Source organism: Leguminivora glycinivorella, chromosome 1, assembly GCF_023078275.1.
Source record: "Leguminivora glycinivorella isolate SPB_JAAS2020 chromosome 1, LegGlyc_1.1, whole genome shotgun sequence".
In the NCBI taxonomy this organism is placed as follows: domain Eukaryota; kingdom Metazoa; phylum Arthropoda; class Insecta; order Lepidoptera; family Tortricidae; genus Leguminivora; species Leguminivora glycinivorella.
In genome coordinates, this window is record NC_062971.1 from 7,505,516 (window position 1) to 7,519,036 (window position 13,521).

The 13,521-nt window shown below is 36.5% G+C and overlaps 1 protein-coding gene across 1 annotated transcript in view; it reads left to right on the top strand.

Moving 5' to 3' along the window:
- The first annotated feature begins 224 nt into the window (after positions 1 to 224).
- The window catches only part of LOC125242535, a 37,440-nt gene continuing 24,143 nt past the window's right edge, over positions 225 to 13,521 (top strand). Inside the window, 4 exon segments of the mRNA XM_048151292.1 lie at positions 225 to 754; positions 842 to 1,014; positions 1,721 to 1,816; positions 11,270 to 11,361. Coding sequence (XP_048007249.1) covers positions 587 to 754; positions 842 to 1,014; positions 1,721 to 1,816; positions 11,270 to 11,361 — 529 coding nt within the window. The 5' untranslated portion in view covers positions 225 to 586.

The window sequence follows — 13,521 nt, forward strand, 5'->3', positions numbered from 1 at the left end:
GCACACATACAGATCGTTAGATCTAGTGGATCTACACCACTCTACACTACAGAAACAGAATGACAGGTGCAAGCGAAACAGCACTATAAATGTGTAGAGCGGCGTCTCGTTCACACCTACCTTTCCGTATGGAAACCAAAGCCGGGTAGATGTACTTTGTGTTGGGTTGCATTGCATTTTGTTCAACATAGTGTCACACTCACACATGGCACACTATTCAATTCAATTCATCTGGCACACACAGAAGTTAGTTGATTGCTCGTTCGCCGTCGCGTTAGCTTTGCTAGTAGCTGAAAAAATATATATTCGCATTTTTAGGTGTTTTTGTTTGTAATACAAATTTACGTTTACAATTTAGTTATGTTGTGAGAAGTGATAAGTTGGAAGAAATGGAGGTGTGGTCGTAAAACTTGCATTGAACTAGGACTCTGTTACAAATTAATCTTCCCTAGGGCTCGTGTCTGCGTGCAGTACTTCAACACACCGAACATTTGCGACACAAATGTTTTTATTATTTCGTTAACAACTGAGTGGTGTTAGGTTAATGCATATTTTAAATAAATCGAGCTTAACCTAGGCCGCTAAAATGAGCAATTGGGCTAGGAGGATGCACCGGCGGGCAGCCACTTTGAGCAATGTGGTCACATCCTGCGGGCACCCAAATACCCTGCCCTATCCGCGGCGGCTAGAAAAAGTGAAGTTCGGAGTACCTTTGCACGAAGTTTGTAAAGATGACATACCTGGGCCTCTGCTCGTTAGTATACGTTCAAAAATCTTAAACCCAAAATTCTATAGAGAAGTTTGGTAGCCATCAGTGTTTTTATACGGTTTTGTTGTGTAGGTGCTGATTTTAAAGTTGAACAAGGAGGCACCGCTGCGTCGCGATGTATTTCGCGCTCCAGGACACCAGGGTGCTATGAAGAAGCTTATTCACTTTCTGCAGACGGGCCGACTCGTGAATGTTGACAATTACTCTGTATATACGATTGCTAGTGTTCTCAAAAAGTTCTTGAGGTAAGTTTTGATGTGCTGAAGTATCCAAAGTATTTTTATGTCTTAAGAAAAATTTAATTCAATGTCATATTTTTTTCATATGGGAATATAATTGTTATTACGTTTTGTCATGATCATAGTATGCAGTCAAATACAGTGTAGTGACAGAGGACAACATTGGTTTTATATAATTTTAAAGGCTTAAATATGAGGTCAGACTATCTGTATCAATTTCCTTCAAATTCACTAACATATAAAAAAAAGTAAGGACACTTGAGGAACATTGGTTTGTAATGTGCACTACCTATAGGCTATTTACTTACTTTGTTAATGCACAGGCAGTGAAAGGGATTGCTCTTGTTCCACTGTTATTTATTTTACTTCTTAATCAGAACAAGGAAAGGGAAAATTTCAATATTATCTTAAAATTTTATATCTTAGCTACATGTCCGTTTTTGGCATAACCATGGATGGCTCCATACAGAAACACAAGAGTAAAAGGCATGCAACAAACTACTATGCTTTAAAATACGACACTGTAGCCAAACCCATACTTGTGCACATATATTTAAAAATTTTCCTCATTGTTTATTTAATATTGTTTCTAATCCTAAACAAACATACTTTAATGTTTTCCAAGTGGCACAAGGTCATCTTTAAAATGATAACTGAGATCATTCATATGTCAGTTAACTAATTTTATCTAACTAGAATTTTGTGTGTTCAGGAAAATACCAGGAGGTGTCTTTGGACGCGATGGGGAGATGCATTTGTTCACTGCTGTAGAGTTCCCGGAAGAGCAGCAGGTCCATGAAATACGAAGGTTAGTTTTCTTGGTTAAAGCTTATTATGGGGGTCACCTGGAGAAATTTGGGAGAGGCCTATGTCAAAGGTAACCAGACAAAATGTCTGTGGAGAAAGGTTAGCAAGCAGGGGTCACTAAATTAGTTTGGTCATGGGTCTAGTTTTTTAATTAAAATGACTAACACTGTCTGCTTCCAGCAGCAGCAGTGTAAAATTAAATTTGGTCCTCATGAAATTGTTCAGCACTTTCAGCAGTCTGGATCCGATCTGTGTTTCACCATTTGATGACCCCTGGTGTATTATAAATACTGTGCTACTGATTTGATTAAACCATTGATCAAAGTTCAAAGTTTTTTTTTTTAAGTTCAAAGTAGTCACAAATTAATCCTTAAATCAAGAAATCACAGATACATTTGGAAATATGAGTGTCTTTGCAGTTATTAATGTCAAATGTCTATTATTTTAATAATTATACCACCTTTACGCCAGCTGTCCACTTTCGAAAACTGATTGGTAAACAAAATATTGGATCTGCTCACGAAAACTTCCGAGATCTGGATAAGTGGTAGACTTTTTTCCTCTTTAATTCCTGTTACCCTCCTTCTGGAGTGTAGGGCTCGCGTCTTATTCCTCCATTGGTCTTGGGTACTTGGGTAACCTGCCAGCCAATCCCAAACACCCTATACTTCTTACTCTACAGAATGACACCAAGTTTATTTAGGGATAGGTATATACGCAAGTATTTCAACTAAATTTGTCCATTATCAGTGGACGAACAAATTTGCTCAATGATTCAAAAAAAATTGTAATCAAATAATAGATCTATTAAAGACCTAATTATTTCTGTTGAAAGACTTGCCTTTTCATTTGAGTCTATGTGAAACTCAAGTATAATACATATCATCATTCATAAAAAAAAAACTTAAAAATACAGTAGCCTGACCGAACATGTAATGAGAAGCTACTGGCAGTAGTTTTACCACGGTATTGCTTTTAAACATGCGATTTAAACAATAAAACTTGTTAAAGAAACATTTGTGTTCATTAGTAATACGAGTAATGATGTTAATTTACATAAGAAAATACAAATGGTCTTCATTCACTACCTCGCAAAGAGTTTTAATTGTAGAAGAGATGCAAGTATCTAGATTTGACAGCTGAAAATGGATATTCTAGGTTATTAAAGGGTATGTGTGTAACTCAATTATAGTATTTATAGTATAGTACCTAATTGTTACCGGTTGTTGTACCTAATACAAAAAATTTGCGTGGTTTACCATTGAATCGCCGACAGACACTTGTTCGAATATTATTTCAAAGACAATGTTTCAAATAATTTCATTTCATAGATAGTTCATATCGTTACAATCGATACAAGTAAAATCAAACCGTAGACTTTTATTTCGTAGATAAGTTATTCCGAGTATACTTTGTGTCGTGGTATTGTCGTGTTTTTTCATTTCATTTTGTTTTATATAACATAAAACTGGTTATTTAAACTGATATAGGTCATATTATAGGCACTAGAGTCCGTCCAAGTTCAATCGTATTGAATAAATCAATTTTGATTTAGAATATTTAGAATGATAAAAATGTTATGTTCATTACGACAATATACAAAGTTGGCTCGGTTACATATCGTATCTACGATTTTTCTTAGACTTTATGCCTCTTCTATTAGTCAATAACTCTTTGCACAGTAAATACGATAAGTGTGCTTAATTAATTACGATTTGTCCACTAAACGGGTGTGAACAATTGTACAATTATTGCCATTTAGCATGTGTGCACACATGTTTATTGTGAGATAATCTATTCTGATGGTTTATTTGCATATTTGGTCTTCAGCGTGTGTCAAAGACATTATGTAAATGAAGACTACCCATGCGTGGTTTACACTCATTAAGTATGATTATGACGTTGCCGTTGTGAATGAATCACCTATGTAGGTAGCTATTATTTGTTGGCATGTCATTTGAATGTCCTATTGTTATGTTAAGCATGTTTTGTTAACCTACTTCATGAAAAACTTATCAATTTTATTTTTTTCATGCGTTGTGAGTGAGACGTGTCTTAATAATATCATTTGTCATTATTTCGTTAATGCAATATGTTTGCCAACGTTTTCGTAGTATTGTGCGTGTAGCGGATCCCAGCGTATACATGCTAGGATTATAAGCGACTGCGAACAGTGAACTCTTCGAGCGAGTTGCCAGCGGCCGGCACTCATTTGTCGAGTCTATAATTTCGCCTACGCGTCATGTTACCATGTAGGTACTAGGGTATGCAAACCGGTTAACCGGTTAACCGAAAAACCGGTTAACCGAGACTTTTTGGCCTCGGTTAAAAACCGGTTTTTATAGTCTCTAACCGGTTAATAATCGAAACTATATTTTTTCCCCGAAATTACCAAATTAGGCATAAAAAAGGGCCAAAAGTACGTAATTCTTTCATTTTTTGCAATAATAAAGATCTGTTTATTACTTTTCATTGACAACATTAAACACCTGCACTAAATTTCTTAAAGAAGTCATGATTTTATAATCTAACTAACCGTGAAGATTAAAAATTTGTCCAAATCCACTCGAATGTACATTTTATATAGTAGAGTCCGGTTAGTATTACGACTCCGCATATACCTAACGTCCAACCGCTTACAACGACGTAAGCGTAGGTATTTGTTTGGTTTTAATGTGAAAGTACATCCGTTTATTACGACTTCGGTTTTAACGACCAGGCTTTTTTACGACGTAATCTTACACAAAATCCGTTTCCGACAACGTATGTACTAGTAAATTAAGGAAACAAAGTTATTTCCGCCCCAAACACGGCCCTCTGTCTTGCCTACAACAAGTAGCGAGATGAGATTGAGGCCATGTAAGTTTTTGGAGCATTGGTTTTAATAATTTTAACAATTTTTCGCCTCGGGTCTCATCTTATATAGGTAAGCTAAATAGAACCCGCTTTTTATTTTCAGCTTGTGTATAAACGCGCTATACTTACATACATATACACCTTGTTTCCGGTATCACTCAAAACCTCAGACACCCCAACTGATTATTATTTTTTTAAACGTATCTAGAATGTTCATTTTTTAATCTGATGAATTTTCTTTTTTTTAATTGAGTTTTAAATTTTCTGTGCAGCTCTACTCGGCTTTTAACTCTACACTCAATAAAATAATTGCTAGCTACCATCATAAACCCTCAAACTGTTTAATTGTGTACGTTACTGCAACGACATAAGGTTTACCAATAGACAGCTATGTCAATGTAAAGCACTTTAACCTGTGTCACAGTAAACTTCAAATTGGACAGGTGATTCAGTAAGCAAATTTAAACCTAAAATTCAAAATGACAAGGTTGTAATTAGGTACGAGTTCAATTTGTTATGACTTATGATAAACTTTAAAATTAAACTGACGCACAACGTCTATCTCGTAGCGGAAAAAATATTCGTCCAAGTAACCAGCCAGTATTAATACCCTTAAATACTGAAAAAGGTATACAACCTCTAACAATATGATATGCACAATGTTGTATTACAAATTTGTAGAATGGGCACGTAAACAATAACTAATAATACAAATTAAAACAAAAAATATTACCCCCATCAAGATATATAGCTCTATCGATTCTACAATCTACTCTCGATTCTGAACAAACAGTTTTCAGGTTTTTAGTGTTAAGTGAAACACGGTATATATTATATATATTTTTTTTGTAGGTATAAAAATTCAATTGTCATTAGACTTATATTGACCGTGATTACCTTTTTGGTAGCACGGAAAACTCCGTGATCATGATGCATGCAATTGCGTCGAAATATCAGGAGCTCGATAAAAATTAAAAAGGTAATCAGGTCTATATCCCGGTCAATATAAGTGTAATGAAAATAACCGTGAATCATTCAAAACTCTTTTTGATTGTCATATTAATTAGGTAAACCGAGGTTCGAGGAATGAGACTATTTATTATTACGAATTACGATAGTGATTTGCCGGTGATGCGCAAGCACGCATACTAAAAATGACTTATTCTAGCCAAACAAGTCACAATAAAATAAAGTATCATAATACCATGTAAATAAACCTATTCATTGATTTTTTTTTTTTTTTTTTTTTATTTATTTATTTCAAAAAACTTATGACTATATTACATTTTTTTCTTTTCGCCAAACTGGAACCAGTTTGTTGGCGAATAGTGCGCTCTCAAACATATTTTACCTTAATTAAGTTGTTTACCACAAACCACAATGCAACTTACAACTAACATGCGTTTGCGTACCTACTTCGTCTCACGACAGCAGTGTCTATGAACCTTATTTATATGTTCTTACGATCTGCAACATGTCGCTCTCGTGAAACGAAATATCTACGCATTCCTACCCACTAATATTTACATGACATGATATGTTAACTGAAAATCCACTACTTAGGCAGTTATATTATCTAATAGTGTTGACTTTAATATTTTTTTAAACATCTGTTTACTATTACATCGATCAATTGAACTGTTTAGCTGATTGAGAATCTTAGGTATTATGTATTTGCGAGTTCTTTGGCCGTAGTAATTATTAGCATTATATTGTACATATTTCCGTTTTGTGCTTAGCCTAAAATTACGAATTGTTTTTCTACATATTTTAAAACTATCAAGGCCGTAGTTCTCTAAACATATTAGGTACTTAACTTTTTCATGAACTGGTAATATATTTAACTTTTTATATAATAACAAATAATTTTGTTTACAGTTAGTTTTAGTGGTTTTGTCTACAAGTATATTTTTAATTATTCTAATTTGGATGTTACGTATTTTATCAAGATATGTTTTAAACGTTCGCCCGTACGCGTTTAAGCCATAACATATTACAGACTCAGCCAATGAGTGATATAAAGTGTGCATTATTTTCCGGTTTACAATACTTTTTAAACTATATAATTTTGCCATTATTGCTCTTAGTTTATTACATACTATGTCAATGTGAGTGCCCCAACTGAACTTGGTATCTATGGTAAGACCTAGGTACTTGTATGTTTCTACGAATTGTATACTGGAACATTTACAATCTATTTGATTCTTATGTAAACAGGCGTAGGTGTGTCCTATTATTTTTATGTCATCACTTGGGACCGGTAGATAAGGTGACTTAATTAACATACATTTAGTTTTATCCAGGTTTAGAATGATTCCGTTGTCATGGGACCACTTTATTATGTTTGTAAAATCATTCTGGATACATTTTTCAACAGTTTTTATGTCCTTGTCTGCGTACATTATGCATGTGTCGTCTGCATACATATAGGTGGAACAGTCGAGGACCACGTTACTCATGCTGTTCACATGCATAATGTAGCCTACAGGGCCATATATGGAACCAGTCGGAACGCCGTACATCACCCCGGCCTCCTCTCCGCTCCTGCCGTCTATCACAGTGGTTAATGTCCTGTATGACTACTTGAAAGTACTCGTGATTCTGACCTGTACAATTGACCTAAAATTCCCTAAAACAAACAAAATTTTTTTACTGGCAAAAAAAAAAGAAATGCTCACTTAGCAGTCAAATACGAAAATATAATGTTTTCTAGCTTTTTTATATTATTAATATCTTATTAATTTTTCTGGCACGAACGTCAAGTTGTTAGTGCTTGACAAAATAAAAACATCGACAATCCTTTTATCGATAAAGCTCACAGCGGAATGACAGCGGCCGGCAGCTACGCGGCGAGCACTTGTGAAGTAATTTTAAACTTTATCTACATATTTAAAAAGACCAGTATCACTTGACTAACTCGAACACCTCGCGCGGGCACGCTAGTATAGCTTAGGATTCAGTGCGTCAAAAAGGAAAATATAGAACCCCTTAAAATAATGTGTTGCCAACGTCACAGTATAAGGATAAATCAGTAGTTAATCTCCGGCAGCGGCGACGCGGTCGTTACTACTGCGCAAGGTCACGCAGGGTTGTACCTGTGCTACTGTCCTACTCGTAGTAACTGTGTATGGCGCTATAAAAATAAATAATAAAAATAAAAATAAAAATAGTTTATTTGCCAAAAAGTGTTACAAAAGATTTTACCTTTGACCACCACACTAGGCTAGGCCTGTCTCGTGGAGTCAGTCCAAACATTACCATTTACATATTACATTTACTTTTCCTACGCTGAAGAAACAATTCTAATGACTAAAAATTATTTAAGACTAAAGCTAACCAGACTTAACAAGGGTAACACGGTTAATCACAGTATAGTTCAGTAACTAGTACCAACGCTCTTTCTACCTTTTTATCTAATAAAGATTCAAGTACGTGTTTGTTTCTTAAATACTGACGAAATCGTATTTACATAAAATTTTTGAATAGATGTTTGCACAATATTTAAGTAGGTACCAAACTTTCGAGCTAGATAGATCGCAGCATCTACCTAAATGTCGTTACAGATAAATCTTTATTGATTTTAATGTGTCATTCTAGCTTTAAATCTCACTTTTACGCCATTTACGTAAGCAATAATGTACCTAACACTGCAACAATATAACAACCACTTACTTTTCTGGGTGTCTAGGAATTCTAAAGAACATTCTGACATTTCCGCATTTTGAGAACTGTTCTCCATACACCCATAAACACTACAGTAACGAAAATATGTCTTCGGTGCTGACGTCATTTTCTCCCGAACTCAACACGTCAACACAGCGCGCGAACGCGGCCCCGACTGTCCAGCCCAATACTTACCAGTTTCGCATGTATTTGGTGCATATGGAGAGTAGTTTTCGACACACCGCGCGGAGTGAAGTTTGTTAGAAGAGTTATTACTGCTTTATACTGTGCCAACGTCCACGAGCTATTGCCAGTTATCGCATACCAGCAGGCATATCGCTGTTTTGTTACATTACATACAAACGGAACTTCTTATACTGGTCGACTGAAGAGGTAAGGAGGCGTTGTGAACCGATCTGATTATTTCTCCTTTTTCATTTCGCAGCGGTTTTCTCACGGGAATCTCGTGTCCACAGGCGTTCGATAATGATGTTTAAAACCAATCAAACATGGATAAATTGCGCTACTGTAGGTGATTTAACGAATGAAGTAAGAATAAACAATTTACATAAAAAGGTGTGTAGGTAAGCACGGGTAGGAAAATACTATTATTAACAAGCCGCCTCCTATAACTTCGTCAATTAGAAATCGTTAAAAACTTTCGACTGCGTTTTTGCCACTTCAATTTCAAAAAACCTTTAATCCTAAAAATCGGGGAAATTTCTTGATGAATTGAATCAGAGTCATTTTTTGAAAAACCTTTTCCTTCGCTTATTTTGTGCTACATTTACACGCTTTCCAAGACCTGGCAAACGTTTAAAAGCTCCAATGCCAAACGCTTCTTCTTCAACCTAGTGTTTTCTTGGCCTATCGCCAGGGTCCGGTTTCCTGCTCATTCTTCTCCACTTCGCTCAGTCTTCGGCATCCTTAGGCGTGAGATTGTTCTCTCACGACATCCAGTCACCGCTTCTTTAGGTTGTCCAGCCGCCAGCGCTTCTTATGCCAAACGCTTGAATGCCTCAATTTAGGTGCTAGTCGCAACTTGCCATTTACGAGTACCAAGGGCGTAAAGTGTAAATGTAGCATTAGATTACCCACGGAACTGAACGAATGGTCAATCGTTTGTCGAAGCGCAACAACAATGCACGGACATCACATCAAAATGTATGCAGGGCGAGTCTAAACAACCATTGTTCCGTCCGCGGGGGCCACTATCACCATTCATGTGCATGTCCGAATACTATGTTACTATTGTTACAGTACAATGGAAGTTACACGTCTTTAGATTTTTTAATTTTGTCTTCACTTATAGAAATAAAATAAGCTATTTAGATCACTCAATTGACTGAGTGAAGCGAAGGCAAAGGGAAAGCGAAAGGGGTGAAGGTTTTAGGTTGGAAGAACAAGCTTTCGTAACTATGACCGGATATTCTTTACATGGTGCGATTCTCAACTGATGTAAGTTTACGTGTGAAAATTTGTTAGCAAGTTCAATAAACATTGACATATTTAGTGTCGATTTACTTTTGTAAGTATTCCACAACGGCGCATCGAGTCATAGAGTCAATAGCTTATAACCTAACCACAAAATTAAAATTTTGAAAAAACCTCCGACTAAGTAATACCGATTTTCATGAAACATGCCAACATGGCTAAGAACACTCACGACTAATTCAGCTTTTAAACAAAACGAAATCTAAATCGGTTCATCTGTTTGGGAGCTACGATGCCACAGACAGACACACAAACACACATAGACAGACAGACAGACACGTCAAACTTATAAAATCCCATCGTTTTTGCGTCGGGGGTTAAAAATACTTACCTTTAAGTAAAATAACTAGGCTTATATTTTTTATTCTGTTTATTTTAGAGATAAAAAACAACTATACAATAACGGTTACAGTAGGAGGTACAGAAAATATGAATTACAATATGTATAGTCAACAGCATTATCCACGGGTTACTTTAAACAGTTTGTGGTAAATTGGTGTGCAATTAACTTATAATACGCATATTTTCGGTAACTACTCATACTCACCGACTTACCTCGGTCAATTAAATGCTGAGCTCAAGTAACACGTTACTTAGAAACGCTCATTCAATTTACCAATCTTCCTTTAAAGGAGTAATCGAGCTTTATATTTACGCGCGGCGGTCAATGACCCGGCGTTATGTCATATTTCCCTGTTATGTTATGTCGGTCATTTATGATAATGGCTACGGTTTAGGTAAGCGTGTTTTACGCTCCGTTTCCTCCATAAATGGATTACTGTTTACTGTATATGTAACATGTTAAGAAAATATAAGTTTTGATCGAAGGAGATCAAGGTAACTACAAGTTGAATGAAAATGCGATTTGAAAGCCCCTAGGTACTGTCTAGTTGTCTACTTTACATGAGATCTGCTGGCGTAGCACACTAGTTCGATAACATAAACTTTATCGCATCGGTGCGTCCCTATCGCACTTACAAATAGTGCGAAAAGGACGGCCTGACGTTAGGTATATCTTTTATCACGCGACCATGCTTGCCTGCCTGATGAAGTATTAAGTACTGGTGATTATACAACACGTACATCGAGGTTTATGAATTAAACCTATTTATGAATGAACTCCTTCATAAAGTGGTCATTTAATTTACGTTGACCTTTGTGAAATAAGTGCATACTTAATTCACCCTACTCGAAGACGCGTAATATTTTTTATTTTTATTTATTTACAACGATTTATGGGATACCCGTAGTTGTTCTTAGGAATGAAACACATGCTTGCAGTCCAGGTGCAAACAGGGTCGTATTTTGTTCCTGCATTTTACTGTTCATTCAGCTTCTGCGTTTAAATGGCATTTAATAAATGCCACTAAAATTCCTCTTTTGGTCCAGAGTATCGTAACGAAAGATTAGATTTCTTAGTAATGTAAGCGTTTGTTTACAGACTGCTCCTGTCCCTGCCAGTGTGCACGCAAAGGCTGCTAGTGCTGCTGTTTGGCACGTTTCGGGTGATGGCGTCAAATGCTGATAAAGCTGGTAAGTGCTACATATCTAATTATTTATCTCTTAATTTCATAACCCAGTAAGGTCTTAGTCTATAAAACCGTCTACAAATCTCTTTTGTCCTCTTAGCTCAACTCGGGTTCTGGTCAGTATAATACAGGTCTTCCTTTCTCGCTGTCTGAGGGCATACGAATCCAAATGTTCATCAACAAAATGGGTGTTATACATTAGGTGGAATAATTTGGTAACGAAAAGGCAGACAAAAATGACAATTTAGCGACAAAAATGACAATTTAGCGACAAAAAACAACCACTTGAACCATTTTTTCTTGTATTTCAAAGATTTCAGTCCAGTGTGCGTAGCCGAATGCAAAAACGCTCACGATAATATCTCTTTCGTAGCTATCTATCTCTATTGCTCTTGCGTATTGGCGCGACAGAGCCATGCTAACATTTCTGCGGCGTCGCAGAAATGCCATTCGGCTACGGGGCCTGTAGTAAAAAAAAATCCAGTTTTTATTACGATTCCATTGTAAATGTTAACATGTTTATCGTACTAACTACGAGTACACACGAAACGACACTCCCAACATTTTTCAACTCTTTGCACGCACTCGTCGCCGAAAATAATTAGTTTAATTTTGCCAATTACACGCCGCCCACGCACGCCTTAATAACTGATGCAACCGCCCCGGTTCTCCCGCTATTGTTTAACCTTACTTCATTCTTCTCATTGACATGGTTTTTTTCTGGTACCGTGTTAAAGTCCATATGTGCTGTGCATGAAACTTATGGTAACAATATGAGCAATTGAGAATCCAGATGTTACATGAAGCGCTGGTGGCTTAGCGGTAAAAGCGTGCGACTTTCAATCCGGAGGTCGCAGGTTTGAACCCCAGCTCGTACCAATGAGTTTTTTGGAACTTATATGTGCGAAATGTCATTTGATATTTGCCAGTCGCTTTTCGGTGAAGGAAAACATCGTTAGGAAACCGGACTAATCTCAATAAGGCCTAGTTAGCCTTTGGGTTGGAAGGTCAGATGGCAGTCTAAAACTAGTGCCAACGCCAGATCTTGGAATTAGTTGTCAAAGCGGACCCCAGTCTGTTATGAGCCGTGCTGGCAAATGCCGGGATAACGCAAAGAGGATGATGATCATATATTATGTTTCATGAATGTTTCGGTTGAGGAAATATTTTTATTTTAGGGCACATGTTCAGGGGGGCTACCATGAAGTGCTAAAGCCGTTCAGTTTAGGTTGAGAGAGAGGGACGGAGCTATGGAACTGCTATAGCTTCGTCCCTTTCTCAACCTAAACTGAACGGCTTTAGCACTTCATGGTAACCCCCCAGGTCGCTGCTAGCTGAGCACTGACCGGACAGCCATGCGCGTCTGTATATACATAAAAAAGTAATTATGTATGAGTTCGATCATTAATAATAAAATAAAATTGTACATATTCTTGAAGGAAATTTGAAACTGTGATCCTTTGAATTGTTGTGATTTGCTTATGATATTTTGCCAGATATCCCAAATAGATAGGCGTCTGGTATGGTGGTCTGGCACCGCATCCGGTTACCAGTGTGATAACTACACAAGAATGGTGCTTGCACTTCACATGGATTTTGTAAGAAAATATGAATTATTTTTCTCTATTAAACAAAAATAAAATCCTATTTTTTTGAACATACCTTCAGTCTACTCGTGCACGCTATAAGACACCCTTATCTTAAAACTATACATATTATAAAAGAGAAATCATCAGTGTGTCTTATCTCTTCACAAGAAACGCTAAAAACACTTTTCGTTAGACCCGGAAAGGCATCTTTATTTATCAATCATTATAACCATCAATCTAAAACTAAGTGTTTCTTTGTAATAAATGATAATGTCCTTCTTTGCAATATTACAATGTAGCGGACAGCAGTTGGAGTACAAAATAACTGCTTGCCAAGTGTACAAAAATATGACAAATATCACATGTTTTGAAACAAACAAAGAAATATTATGCACCCGATTAAGGGTTGGTTATAAGCTCATTATGGTAGTGCATGAATTACAGGGATGTAACGGAAGTGTTTTTAACGGAACCGAAAGCGGAAGCAGAAGTTTTGAATTTAGTTTAACGGAAGCAGAAGCGGAACCGGAACCAGAAGCGGAACTTATGGATGTTAAAAACGAAAAGAAAAAATA